The following is a 15,782-nucleotide window of genomic DNA, read 5'->3' as shown; positions in this document are numbered from 1 at the left end:
AATCCAGTATCCATTTTAAAAACAATTGGTCGATTAATCGGTTATCGGCAAGTGCGGTCCAACCTAGTTATCGGTATCGGTAAAATCCACTATCGGTCGACCTCTAGAAATAATCATTCTTTCAAAATGTGATGTAAACCATGTCCTGTGACTACAAATAAACAGAAACATATCCGACTAAGTACGCATGTCCTCTTTCTTGTGTAAAATAACGCTACTACTTTATTTCTGTGACTAATGTGCAATCTTGATAAATCAATTATGATCAATGAAAAATCATTTTTTTAAACCTGTGGTAAAACATTGACGCTTAGGTTTTAAATCTTTAAGGAAACAAGGCAACAAACGTTCCCTTTTATCATGCTCGTTTTGCTAGTTACCAGTGACTGAATAGTTTTATGATAACTTCCATTTGTTGGTGAAATGATGGGTTTGTGACGTTGTTCCCGAAAAGGGTTGTTACGGGCGGGTTTTAGTGAAGCGATGCAGAGGTTCTAGCTTGACAGTGGAAATGCAGCGTGGTTTTGGGCTCATGCTACAGGTTCGAGGCTATTAGCCCAACCCGGCCCATTGAAAGCTCTGGCTTGTACTAGCCCGACAGTGGAAAAGCAGCTAATAGGTGCCTATGCATCTTCTGTAATAATATTAATAACAATAAGGGGTTCATCCGGCTGTAGAGACCCCTCTACACGCCCATGTATGAACCATTGCCCTCTACTAATGGCAGATGAGTCCTGTGAGTTAAAAAGATCAAAGATCAAGTACCTAAAAAAAGACATTAATATACATAAAAATGATAAAAAAAATTGTTGCCATGGCAACAGTATTCAAGACATGAAAAATACCTTAATTTCAAATGTATACCTTTATTGACAATTATAAAAAATGTAGGGATGCACCAATACCACTTTTTTCAGAACGAGTCCAATGCGATACTTTAATTGTTGGTACTTACAATACCTGTATTTTCATTGCATTTGTAAATTAAAAAAAATATTAGGTAGAGAAACCAAAAGAATATGGATCATATTCCTTGGTTTAATTTGTTTAGCAAATATATACATTTCCTTCAGTTATTTTCATGCTTAATTATGCCTGTTAAAATGTATTGTACAAGCTTCTGTTACTTTCACTGTTCATTCTATTGCTATATCATATTTATCTTTCATTTAATAGCACAGTGCATATTTAGAGCTGCTTCAGCAGGGCTACGAGTACACAAGAGCAGTATAGTATCGGGCCCGATACTGGTATCCGTGCATTCCTAAAAAGACTTGAAGCAATTCAGAGAAAATGGATATTTCAACATTTGCAATCATTAGCACCAATGTGAACAGGAATCTTTTTATTTTGTCTCACGACTATGCCATCTCGTAGTCACCCAGTTGCCCTGCTCTGCAACCAGAACCAAACAATGTACGGATGATCAAAAGCCATATCTAAAGCCCTTGATTTCTTACTATCCTTAATTAAAGTTTGGAAGCATGTCTCTAATTCTGTAATCTTCTCTGTCAGCCTAACTATTTCCCTGCATGTATCATGTGTGAAACCCTTGCCACTGATGAGAAGTCTACGCTAAACATTTGGCAGGCAGTGCCAATATAAGATATAAGGTGATGATCAAGTTACTTTTAGCAAGACTGATTGAACATTGTTTACATTGGTGATTATATTACCTGCAAACTCGTCGCCTCTCAGAGAAAATGACCTTCACAATAAGCTCAGGTGATTTGTGAACAGGGGTTACCAGGGTAACGTTCTATTTCTGCTGTTCCATAACCGCCACTTGCTGTCAGAGATTGGATTTGCATTTTCATTCAGACCTTTACAAACAGTTTTTAACTGGTGGTTCGAAAAGAAAGTGCATTCAGAAAATGTAAAAATATATATCATATTTACATTATGATGATTACATTTCAAATATATTATATGCAATATCATTTATCGTCTTGATTCCTTTTCTTAAAGGCTGAAATGTGAGGCTTATCATTTTGAAAATGTTTAGTTTAAAAGATCTTAAGATAAATACTTCTGGACTTACAACATTTTGAGCTGCAAATTATAACTTTACACTCATAAAAAACTGACAAATGACATGAAATTCATCTAAATTTTGTGGTCATACTTGCATAAGCTGGCTGCAGTAAATGTGGCATATTCAAATTACTTTGATGTTGTCCTTTAATATTTAATCGCTTTAAATGCATATTGCCGCACAGTTTTCCTAAAGCCACTTTGGTGGTGGCGCCGGGTCTTGGGCCCGACATTGCTGTTTGCAGCTATATTTTTATTTTGTTACAGTACTTAAGTACATTTTTCTAGTATCTGTACTTTATCGGAGTATCTATCTAAATATCATACTTTGTACTCCTCTACATTTCCTAAAACCAGCTTCAAAAAGAAATCGTCACCAGCTGCGAAATGCGATAGTGGAGTCCGATTCACAAACAAGCTGATTCTTAACCAGTTAAATCGGTTCGCAATGCACACTGAACGATTAATTTGTCAATTGGACCGATCAGATTGCATTTGTTCTTGAGTCAGCAACTCACTGATTCAAATGATCCAGTCAGAGTGAGTCTCCAGTAAACAATTCACTGAATTCAAAAGTCTGACTCAAAATGAGCCAAGAGCGGGAGACCCTCAAAGCTTGAGTTACCAAGTTACTAATGCTGAATTTTATGATTTATTTCTGTAAATGAGACTCCTGTTTAGTCAGTTGACTGTCAGTTGTTTGTGAACTAAATCTGTTGTAAAAGGGCAAGCTGCTTATAGGATTAGTTCACTTTAATATGCTAATTACCCCATGATTTACTCAAGCCATCCTAGGTGTATATGACTTTCTTCTTTCTGATGAACACAATCAGAGTTACATTGATAAATATCCTGGCTCTTCCAAGCTTTATAATGGCAGTGAATGGGGCCAATGAGTTTGAAGCTCAAAAAAGTGCATCCATCCATCATATAACTGCTCCACATGGCTCAGGGGGGTTAATAAAGGCCTTCTAAAGCAAATCAATGGGTGTTTGTAAGGAAAAAAAAATCTATATTTAAAACTTTAAAAGCCAGACCGCCTTCTGTATTCAACTTCCAAAGAAAGTGTAACGCCTCTCGCAGTTTAAAATGCTTACGCTACGTCCTAGTCAGATGTAGCGTCAGTTAAGTTTTTTTCATAAGATGAATATGGAAGGCGGTATGAAGCTAGATATGAAGTTTTAAATATGGATATTTTTGCGTTCAACGAAATGCGTTGTTTGCATTCCCTCGCGTGCATTTGGCTACCTACCAACACGGAAAATATGTCTGTAAAAAGCATTTCACATATACATACATGTAACAAGCATGAGAGTGTTTTCTGTGCTGAACACCACAATACGTTTAACAACAGTCGCCACGTGAATCAAAGTTCATATCTGGACCAGAATCAAGCACCTTTTTTTTTCCCCTTCAAGTTTCTATGGCCATATTTCATCTACTCTAGTGCTCCAAATGTAAACCAGCGCTGTGCATGCGCACATATTAAATCACTCCTTCTTAAAATTAAATATATACAGCGGTATGTCTGAACATGAACGCGATGACACACTGGATTACTTACATAAACATAACTTTATGTAACATAATGAGTGTGTTGTAGCACATGTAGGTCTGTGTTTTATTGGTTGCCCCAACCCCCGCCTCCCCCTCTCCCTGTACACTACCAACTTTAATGGGGGTTTTATGACATTTTAAGGCAGGGGTTGGAGACCCCCTGCTGCTCGAGGGCTGCCATCCTGCAGCGTTTAGCTCCAAATCTAATCAAACACACCCGTACCAGTTAATTAAGGTGTTCAAGGTATAGCAGGTAAGTGTGTTGGAGCAGGGTTGGAACTGAAGTCTGCAGGAAGGTAACATTCCAGGAGCAGGGTTGGCTACCACTGCTTTAAGGAATCCCTGAAGTTATCCAACAAAATATAAGCTTGATGGTTTAATATCTGTAAATGGAGAAATTAAAACATAAATATTAATATTTCAAAATTTCTGTTGTACTATAAAATATATATATATTTTTATTTAATACTCTATTTCTGTACCATAATACATAATCAGAATCAGCATAAACCAAGGAGGGTTATGGCACTAAGAACTAATTTGTTTAACGTTTTCAAAAGCTATTCTGTAAAAAACCTTATATCTGCTGAAAAACGTTTTTGCCAAAATGTCAAACCTTTAAAAAGAAAATGTCAGACAGGCAATTTGTCTGATCCTGGTAAAATCAGTATCAACCGATTCACCGTGACCCAAGAAATCTGCTGAGCCCAACGTTATGATTTTCTGACAAAAAATTCAAAAGTTATGGGGGGAAAAAAGGAATAAAAATTTAAATATTTATGAAAATTCGAAAATATAATTTTCAGATCTCATGACCTGTAGCTGGCACTGGTCCCAACTTTTGCATGTACCCTCAGATCATAGTGCTGAATTTAGTAGTTTGATCTCAAAGAGCACCAGGCCGATTGCTTCAATTTCAACTTTAAATGGACAACATGTTCTTCCTGGGGGTTATATCCTCAGAACCAAGGGACCAAGTCCCACCTCTCATAGTCTCTGAAAATCCTGTGGGAAACACTGATGCGGTTTGATTGGCAATGTTCTGATGGTGACTTAATTAAAAACTATTACGAGTGCACCCCCCCCCCCCAACCCACCTCCTGTTGGTTTACTTGAAGTTGCCTGTGCATATAACTTACACTTGTACATGCATTGCCTTGTACATGCATCTTAGACATCTCTATCTCTAGCAGTTGCTTGACCTTGCTTCCATGTCATCCATCTGTAGATCTACAGCCACATTCTTCCCGCAGCAGGGACGGAGACACCAGAGCAGATGCTTGTGCCTTGGCTCAGTTCAACCCAGTATTCGCTGCCAAATTCCCACTTCTCTATTCTCTCATTAACTTTGAAGCAGCTTATATAACCAATAACACTGTCTGTTTTCTTTTCTTATTTTTTTTTTTAAAGGAATGAGTATAGTTATGAGTGGATAGAACTTAGTATCACAGGTGCTGCTGCCACAAACTTTTTTAATTAATTGCAATCGTTGCATGTCTTTCTAACATATCATTTGCTGTAAAGGATAGTTCACCAAAAAATTACATTTTTATCATCACCTGTATGCATTTGTTTCCTGTATCCAAATGTCTCTCTTTTTTGTCCATACAATAAAACGTTAATGGGGGTCCAGTGTTGTTTTGGAAAATGTTAAAATAGTCACACACAAAAAAATGAAAATATCAATATTTAAATTTCTTCAGTGTATTTAGATAGATAAATGAAAGGGGTCATGAACTGCATTTTTATTTTTTATTTTATTTTATGTTCTTTGAGGTCCACTTATATTGTTAGCAAGATTTTTACATAAAAATAACATCCTAATTTAGAAGTATTAGGTTATTTTCTATCCTGTTTTTGACCCTCTCTTTGAAACACTCCGTTTTGATAGGCGTGCCGCATTCAAGACTTGGAAGTAACTGCCCACTGGTATGATTGGGTAACAGTTTTGCATATTAAAATAATTTTCAACATCCCCACTACACGTGTGGAATTATTTTGAAAACTTCCGATGTTCGCCATACATGTTGGAGCCAGAGTCTAAACCCAAATCAGAAGACGAACCTACACCTCAAATACCAAGGATACTCCAGTCTGCGACAGCTTGGTAATCATCTTTATTTATATTTATTCATTATGTATTTGTGAGGAAGTATTGTATTTTATTACATTACATTATATTAGTGTTAAAACGAAGACGCTACAAAAAGGTGTTTATCTTGTGGCATAGTTGAAACATTTACCAACTGTGAAACATTTATGCATATTACATATGCTTATTACATTATTACATATGGTTGTGACAAATAAAGTTTAAGTACTTGGGGTTACCACAGTTAAAGTTGACAGGATAACTTGCAGTGTTTTGTGTAAACAAACTATGAATGAATGTACCTTCGTTTGTCGCACTGTCATTCTTATTTTCATCGTTCATCATTTTTAGCAAAGTGTAAGTAAAGTGAGTGCATATCAAAATGATCTGTAACAAAGCAATAGTGACACATGGTAAAAACATTGATACTCGCATTACTGTCGGATCCAATAATAGTTGGCACTGCATCATCTTTTAGTCTCTCTGAAAAGCCTACGTCAAGCTGTGCCTCATTTAAATATATATCTTTAGTAAAATGAAGCGAACAAACGAACCGTGTATTTACCGACGTGATCTGGAACTTTGTTAATATATAAAGTTTATATATTCTATAGATTGCCAAAAGTTTTGGAACGTCTGCCTTTACATGCACATGAACTTTAATGACATACCATTTTTAATCCATTGAGTTTAATATGGAGTTGGGTTCAACTTTTCTGGTGAAGGCTATCGACAAGGTTTAGGAGTGTGTTTATGGGAATTTTTCACCATTCTTCTAGAAGCGCATTTGTGAGGTCAGGCACTGATGTTGGACGAGAAGGCCTGGCTTGCGGTCTCCGCTCTAATTCATCCCAAAGGTGTTCTATTGGGTTGAGGTCAGGACTCTGTGCAGGCCAGTCCTCCACACCAAACTCGCTCATCCATGTCTTTATGGACTTGCTGTGTGCACTGGTGCGCAGTCATGTTGTAACAGGAAGGGGCCATCCCCAAACTGTTCCCACAAAGTTGGAAGCATGAAATTGTCCAAAATGTCTTGGTATGCTGAAGCATTAAGAGTTCCTTTCACTGGAACTAAGTGACCAAGCCCAATGCCTGAAAAACAACCCCACACCATAATACTCCCTCCACCAAACTTTACACTTGGTACAATGCAGTCAGGCAAGTACCGTTCTCCTGGCAACCGCCAAACCCAGACTCATCCCTCAGATTGCCAGACAGAAAAGTGTGATTGGTCCCTCCAGAGAACACGTCTCCACTGCTCTAGAGTCCAGTGGCGGCGTGTTTTACCCCACTGCATCCAACGCTTTGCATTGCATTTGGTGATTTTAAGGCTTGGATGCAGCTGCTCGGCCACGGAAACCCATTCCATGAAGCTCTCTACGCACTGTTCTTGAGCTAATCTGAAGGCCACACAAAGTTTGGCGGTCTGTAGCTATTGACTCTGAGGAAAGTTGGCGACTTCTGCGCACTGTGCGCCTCAGCATGCACTGACCTCGCTCTGTGATTTTACTTGGCCTACCACTTCATGGCTGAGTTGCCGTTGTTCCCAATTGCTTCCACTTTTGTTGGAATATTTAGTAGTGAAGAAATTTCACGAATGGATTTATTGCACTGGTGACTACGCTTGAATTCACTGAGCTCCTGAGAGCGACCCATTCTTTCACAAATGTTTGTAGAAGTAGTCTGCATGCCTAGGTGCTTGATTTTATACACCTGTGGCCATGGAAGTGATTGGAACACCTGAATATTTATACATAGACGCTTGGGATCACAAGGAAGGCAATGCAAAGACTGTTTTTCCACAACTTGGCAGTGCAGAACATCTTGTAATCCTCAGAGGCATCTTTATAATTTTTTGTTGCTCAAGTTATCCTGGGTTTGCATCTCTCTCGTATTTACTACTATATGATATGCACGAATTGGGCGGGGCTAAAGAGGCAATGATGTTGAATTAGGTGTTGATCATCTTCTGCAGAGGCGGTCTTTCGTCAAACCACTGAGAAGAGTTTTTGGGGATCTTAGTTTCAATAAAAGCTGTTTTTGGACTAACAAGGAAGTTTAGAATTCTGAAACATGCAGGATATATTTCTAGTACTAAGACCTCTTATGTCAAAAGATCAAGGAACATTTTTATTTCTCATTCATGACCCCTTTAAATGAGCAGTCTGTTGTTGTAGTAGTAGTTCCTTTTGTCTGTCCATGTAATGTGCAAGTGGTCAGGGCTAAAGAGAAAATGATGAATAATTAAGGCCCCGAAATGTTTATGGCGAAGTTACTTTTTTGTTTTTCACGTAGGGTTCAAAAGAAATCTACATGACTGAGAGATTTCTTTCTTTTCTTGATTTCCTCTTTTGTTTTTGAAAAGGTGTTTCACCTAAGGCTGGGAGATATAATTAAACATGTATATCTCCTTTTCCCCCCCAGTTTTTGACGATATTCAATAATATCATTATTATTTTATATTCCTTAGTGTGGTCTCAATGTAGACTATTCGTTTGTTCTATTGTCCCCTAAATATAATTAATGTTGGCAAATACAATGTACATGCTAACTTCCTAAATGTCTAAATTGCCCTAACTACATTGACTCTTATATAGTTCAAAAGTTTTTTTGTGTGTGTCTTTTTAAGAGAATTTGATTAGGCATGAATTAGGAGGCAGATATCTACATGGAGCCATTATAACAGCCATTGTCTGCATTATCCTGTCTTTGGTGAAGGAGATGGTGGACGATTTTTCATATTTGATGCTGCTTAGTGCTAGGCGATATAGATCAGTTGATATTGATAATTATCACAATGAATTTCAAACCTTTATTTCTTTCAAGTTTGAAGGCAGATTTTTGCTCCTAAAGCTGTTGAAACCAGACTGTTAATTGTGGTTTTAGACTACTCTTTATTGTCAGAATTCTTTACGCACATCCACTAATTTTTCCTTAAAAAGTAATCTCTTAATATAAAAAAATATTTTCTTAGTTACTGCATGTGTTAACAGGTGATATTGTTTCAAGTCATGAAACAATATGAAAATGTTTGTGTTGCTTGACTTTGACGTGTATCTTCAGCAAAGTTTGCAGTGCCAGCTGCAATATTAATAGTACATGTTTTGTCTCCTAGAAATGCACATTTGACAGTAGCTTGAGTTGACAGCAGTAGTAGCAAATGTTCATTAACAAATACAGTAACATCTTTAAAAATTGTAACAACCTAATTTTTATATGGTAACATTTAAATATTTTTGTTTTGTTTTATTAAAATGAAAATTAAAGAATAAAAAACATTGTTTTGTGATCGTTTGATGTAATGCATATTTTTGAGGGAACAATGTGTTTAAAGAAGTTTCAATGGTTAAATAATTTTTGACATGTTTTCAGGTGGTACAACCAAATATTTGTAAATATATTCCTAATTTTATTTATAAATGAAATCCCTTAGTTACCCTTAAAGAGTGTCTACAGTGCCTAACACATTGTTTTGTTGTTGTGCATTTTATTTATATTAATTTATAATTATTGTATTTTAGTGACCAGGTATTTTGTACCTTTAGCATCTGATTTTACTTTTAATGACAGAAAAAGACAAAAAAAATCATACAAGTATACAAATAAATGCATTGGATACAATAACTAGTACACAGTCTAGTTTTCAACCATTTAATCACTTTGACCTATTATTTGTTGGTTTAAATCAAGAATTTATATGGTTGTACCAATTGATGAATATCAGTTGTGCCACCTGACAACATTCAGGGTTAGTTCACCCAAAAATGAAATTTGTCATTAATTACTCACCCTCATGTCGTTCTAAACCCGTAAGACCTCTGTTCATCTTTGGAACACAAATTAAGATATTTTTGATGAATTCCGAGAGGTTTCTGAACCACCCATAGGCAGCAACGTCATTGCAACTTTCAAGGCCCAGAAAGGTAGACATCGTTAAAATAGTCCATGTGACTACAGCGTCAACCTTGATGTTATGAATGACAAGAATACATTTTGTGTGCAATAAACAAATAAAAATGAATTCATTCAACAATTTCTTCTCTTCCATGTCAGTCTCCTATGCTGTTCACGTAGTAAACAGTACAGCACTTCCGGGTTCTACATCAGAACGCTGGCTCGTTATTGGCCTGCTCCTGCGTCAGCATCACACATGCGTTGTGGTGCTCACGTGAACAGCATCAGTCAGAGCCGGAGTTCTGACATAAAAACCGGAAGCACTGCACTGTTTATTACGTGAACAGCGTAGGAGACTGACTTGACATAATTTAATTGATTTATGAACCTGGAAACGAACCTGGAAAAATGAGCTCACATTTTTGTAATTCATCAAACCTTAACCAACAGGGCAAATAGATGTTCACTCTTTTTGGGAAATGTAGGGCTCATTCATAATGGTATTCTAAATGCAGCTGGATTTATAACTTTGCGTTTTTTTGGTTTACTCTATTTTTATACAATTACAATGTAGGCCTGTGATGTGCATCCTTTAAATGCTGTAATCATCTGACAAATATCTTCTAAAGAACTCTGGCTTTCAGTTCTTATATTCCATTCATAATAGGTTTGATATATTAACTATTGTTATCAAGTAAGGTTATTCATTAATGTTTTTTGTTGTTGTTGTTTTTTACCTGACATTTTGCACTGGTAGATCATCCCTTGTGCGAGTATAACCAGTAAGTGATGAAGGCTGTTATAAATATCTGGCTCCATAGCTTTGGTCTAGCATTATAAACACTATTTTGTATTCCTGCTGTCTTTCCTGTTAGCATTATTGATTCTAAACTCCAGCTCCAGATGCGTCCAGATGCAATGTGTTGATTAAAGCCATTTTTGTTGTATTAAGAGAGAGGAGACACAGTATATCACTGATTTACTCACGCTGTTTGTGAAATTACAAAAGATTGACTTGATCTGTGTGGTTTAATTTACTCATTAATCCCACATAGCTAAAGCGAATTAATATTTGTGTGTGAGTTTGCAGGAAGAGTAAAATCATGGCCAATACCTAAAACCCTGTGATGAAATTCAAGCTTTGCTGTCCTCATATGAGCATTGAATGTACTGCAGTAAATGTGACTGAAATGGTTGCACTGTTGAGCCCTCAGTAATAGAGAAAATCTTCAAAACGATAATTTAGTCAAATCTAAACATTGTCCAAAAAAACCCCCACCATTTACTATTTTGCCACGTTCAACAATGAATGACTTCAAGGTAACATTGACTCACTTGTGTTTGTGTTATCCTATCTGTCACTATTTGCCACATTTGTGATTTTGACCGTTTGGAATTAAAAACTAACATAGACACAGGAGAGAACATTCAGTGGTAGAGTCTTTATTCACACACACACACATATGTTTGTTTTTGTGAAATGTGAGGACATTCCATAGGCGTAATGGTTTTTATACCGTACAAACCGTATTTTCTATCCCCTTACACTGCCCCTGCCCCTAAACCTACCCATCACAGGAGACTGTGCAGTTTACTTTCTGTGAAAAAAAACTTGTTCTGTATGATTTATAAGCATTTTGAAAAGTGAGGACATGGGGAACGTCCTCATTTCACCCTCTTTTTGTAATACCTATGTCATACCCATGTCATTATACACATATGTGTCCTGATATTTCACAAAAACATGCCCACACACACACACACACACAAATATAATGCAGACTAAAACTAACATTGTATATTGTGTGTTTGAATGAGAAGCGCCTTGTTGCGTCTCGCTAATGTTTGAAATTTGAAAAATTTGTTTTCTATGAGTGTACGCACACCGATGGCGCCACTTAGCTTCTGTCTGAAGCCATCTAGCTTCTATTTGTTATATAACAAACATAGCATTTTCTGTGCCAATATTTTTATACACTAACCTGTAACCTTGTAACATTTGCCTGGTACATTACAATACATTACGTTCAGTATAGACATTTAATTTCATGATGTCCGTAAAACTTAGCAATATTGTTGACCACAAACTGACAACAGAATGTGAGTGTCTGCTGTGCGGTACCTCTGAGTTGTTCTAGATGCGACTGCGCTTCTCGTCCGTTAGATGCTGACATGCCATAAAACGGGTGCCCGATCCTGTTCCTGGAGACCTTCCTAAAAATGTCAGCTCCAACCCTGATCAAACGTAACTAAAGCAGCTTAAAATCTTCAGGAGCCCTTGATAATTCCAGACAGGTGTGTTAGATCAGGGTTGGATCTGATCTCTTCAGGTACTGTAGGTAGATCTCCAGGAACAGGATTGGGAACCCCGGCATAAAACTAAAAAATAAATGAAAATTAAGTATAAATTGTTACCTTACTGTAAATAATACTATTGGGGTTGTCATACTGTATCCATGACGTGCTTTGTCTTAAAACACATCTTCATGTCCCCTTCACAGTGCCCTTAAAGACAGTCGCTTTCCCCCCATGACGAGGGACGAGCTGCCGCGCCTCTTCTGCTCAGTGTCTCTGCTTACCAACTTTGAGGATGTTGGTGATTACTTAGACTGGGAGGTAAGAGCACAGAAACAATTACTACCAGTTATTAATACATAGGTGCTGTGTATATTATCATTTATTCACAAAATTAACTAAACAAACAAAAACTATATGTACACTTAAGGTTTTTTGCTGCACACATTTTAAATATAAATGTTACTACTGAAATGGAAGTTCAGGCCTAACACCAGTAACTGATCATTCACAGCTTATGGCTAATACCAATAACTGACAATTTTACTTTACTTTGACACTTAATCCTTGGAGCTACTATTTAAAAACGTGTGTGTGTATATTATGTATAAATAAATTAATATTTGTGTATGTGTATATAAAAGTTCATATTGCAGGGTGGTGCAGGGATGACATCAGAACCCGCAAAAATCTTGAAGGAACCACTGGCAAATGTCTTCTGGGTTCTGACGTCATCCCTGCACCACTCTATTGTATTTTTCTTTTATTTGAGTATTTACTTTACTTATTCAACCCTCTACGGACACACTGAAGCTCAAGTTGCCATTAGCTATTTATTTTACATTTTTTACTTGCCAGACTTTTTACATGGAATGCAAGAACAATCCAAATGAGAGAATTTGCTTTTCACATGTAAAAATTCATAAAAACAATTCACATGTATTTGGCCAATCAATGTACACTAAAGTTCCTATAGGCATTCATCACATTTCCACGTTCAAAAAGCAGAAGCTACAAATAGTGGCGTAAAAAAAAAAAACTTGCGCTGAATCCTTTATCAGTGGCCGGTGCCAATAGCACAGGAATGTTGTGGTTTTATGTAAAATTCAGCACAGATTCTTCTAAAGACACCAACCTCAGTTTTACCATCAGTTTACCACCAGATCCGTTTATCATTAATTGAGTATTGTGAAACAAAGACAACAAAATTCATAATATTGTAGCCATGCGTATGTGCAATAATTTAGAGTCTGATCACATTATTTTATTACAGATCTGCAAGAACACAATACAGACAACATATAACTTTAAAGGGCATTATCGCGATCTCTACAGTAACCTTGGGGGAAAAAGTTATCAAAATAATTTGCTTTGTTTTAGTTTTTCTTTTTTCACCCAATGAACATAATTGGATACTGATAAACAACAGGGCACATGCATCTTTGAAGCTCCCTATAAAATAACGAGAGAAAATTCTGTCAAGTTCAACAGTATGATGAATAAATATTAACATAAATGCTACAAACATGATTGCCCATGACTAGATTGCAAATACAAATACAAGAATATACATTATGTAAATAGACATTGATTAATTAAAAGAAACTGAGATGCGCTACACTGGTGGAAACAACACGAGCCCATGCAGTCGCAACCGCCACCTGTCTCTGACTGGTGTTTAGAGTCCGCTCCAGCAGCAGCAGTCAGCGTTCCTTCAACGCTTTATTTTTTTGTTTATTCGTTTAGATTGTATAGCCCGTTCTGTTAATGGGCGCCGTTGCGAGCAGCATCAGCCTGCCTCAGCTCGTCAATAATGCGTTTTTACTGTGGGGGCTTTTACATTTAAACTAACATTGTGATGTGCTTAAAGTGTTTTATATCTATAGATTTTATTATAAGCAAGACAAGTCAAGTGTTGATTTGAGAGTCTAAATTGATCAAACGTGTGGTTAACTCCCTGTCGGCCGCTCGGTCGTTACTTTAAAAAACTAAATCTTTAATTTAACAAACAAAAATTGCTCCAAACATTTTTTCTAAATTAACTTAATGAAGAAACTAAACAAAATATAACTACCTTGACATTAAAAACAAAGCTGAACTATTTGTATGGCTGCAACAGTGTAATAGGGAGGGAGAAAAAAAACACTGTCTCCATTCGGACTCGGGAGTATTTACGTGTCATGCTATCACAAATATCAGTATATTGTCACACACTAAATTAACACGATGTTGATATTTTGTGCTTTGAATATCACGGTTATCGCCAATACCGGTGCAGGGTTAGGGAGTAAGGCCTATTGTGCTGGTTTAGACCCTACTCTGAAGTAGGAGCTAATGTACCCCCCAAAGGCGATATAACTAATATCGTTCCTGTAGTGCGAAAAGGCCAAAAAGTGGGTACTTCTGCCAACATTTATAGGAACTATGAAAACGGTCCTCTGGTGTGAAAGCCACTATTTTCGAGCCCTGCATTTCCAAATAGCACATACATTTTCTTTATGTGGAATGTGTAAAGCCTGGTTCATACTTGCTGCATCCGCACAAGTGTGAAGGTGTGCGCAGCCAAACTGGCGTCATCGCAGTGTAGGCGGTCATGAGACCCATTTCGCAGGCCATTGTGCACTAGGGGTGTCGAAATTAATAGTTTCTTTGATGCATCGCGATGCAGACGAGGACAATTCGGTATCGGTTCAGTAATAGACCATAACTGATTATAGTGTACTGATTCTTTTCTGACGTCATTTGCCGCGTACGTGCATTGAAGCGGTAGCATACAATGGCAGAGGGAGACGAGACGCGAGTGCGAGTAGCCTAATTAAAATGCTCCAACTACTTTAAAAGCAGATACAGCAAAATTGTATACATGAGGATGCAGTGCATTGTGATGCATCGTGATATCGAATTGAACCGAAATGATGGCATGATAATCGTAATCGAACCGAACCGTGAGAACAGTGTAGGTTCACACCCTTATTGTGCACTGCATTTTTTTGTAACTTTTTGTGCGGCTCCGCTTCCGAAGATGCATGACAACGAGGCGACTCTGGCCGATCATGTTGGTACCGGCACCCAGTTAGCAATTTGTCCACATTAATTGTTGCATTTACAAAATGAGCCTACAATAGAAGAAATAAGCATTTTTAATGAACATAAAGATAGAAGTGCAAGCTTTGGTGACGTGTACTAAAATCAAACTTTAGGGGCACCAAAGGAACCATTTCATAGTTCCTAGAACTATTGGTGGAAGTATCTGCTTTTTGGTGTGTTCACACCGCAGGAACAATTTTAGTTCTAGAAACTTTTGGGGGAACTAAATTAGCTCCTACTTTAGAGTAGAGTCCAACCCAGCACAATAGGAACTACCAGTTGACGTAAGTGTACGCTGATTGGTCGAACACATGCAAAACACCAAAACCCACCATTTTTTTTGAAAGATGTGTAAAAAAACACAGATTATAGCCTATATATTTACTTCACAAACTAACTCTACGAACATGGAAAGCTGTGATATATGGATCTCTTAATCTTTACGCTAAAGAGAATATCCAACGCAACTTTAAGGGGACCAAGTGAAACACAAAGTATTTCTGCTCCGCTAGAGACACTGGACATCAACCACACGGCAAACGCCAATACTTTTTCATATACTGTCTACTTTCTTTTTATAACAGTTCTATCTAATAATGTGTTAGACAGGACTGTTAAACAGGTCTTAAACTAATGAAGATGGATCATGTGAGTGCTGTGTGCTTAGGCTCTGGCATTCTCTGTGCCGTCAAAATAAGTTTGCCGCAATTGTCACAACAACAAGTGCGGCTTACGTCACTTCAGAGTTCCTACTGAAAGTAAAAACAAGGCTTAAGCCTCTCTCTTTCTCTTACGTTGAGTCCTACTAACTATATGTACAAAT

At 37.3% G+C, this 15,782-nt stretch overlaps 1 protein-coding gene across 1 annotated transcript in view; it reads left to right on the top strand.

Moving 5' to 3' along the window:
* The window catches only part of ammecr1 (AMMECR nuclear protein 1), a 58,992-nt gene that overhangs the window by 24,935 nt on the left and 18,275 nt on the right, over positions 1-15,782 (top strand). Inside the window, exon 3 of the mRNA XM_079835916.1 lies at positions 12,079-12,193. Coding sequence (XP_079692042.1) covers positions 12,079-12,193 — 115 coding nt within the window. The remainder of the gene's footprint in view (positions 1-12,078; positions 12,194-15,782) is intronic.

This window comes from Gobio gobio (genome assembly GCF_949357685.1).
Source record: "Gobio gobio genome assembly, chromosome: 14".
In the NCBI taxonomy this organism is placed as follows: domain Eukaryota; kingdom Metazoa; phylum Chordata; class Actinopteri; order Cypriniformes; family Gobionidae; genus Gobio; species Gobio gobio.
This window is presented reverse-complemented; position numbering and strand designations above follow the sequence as displayed.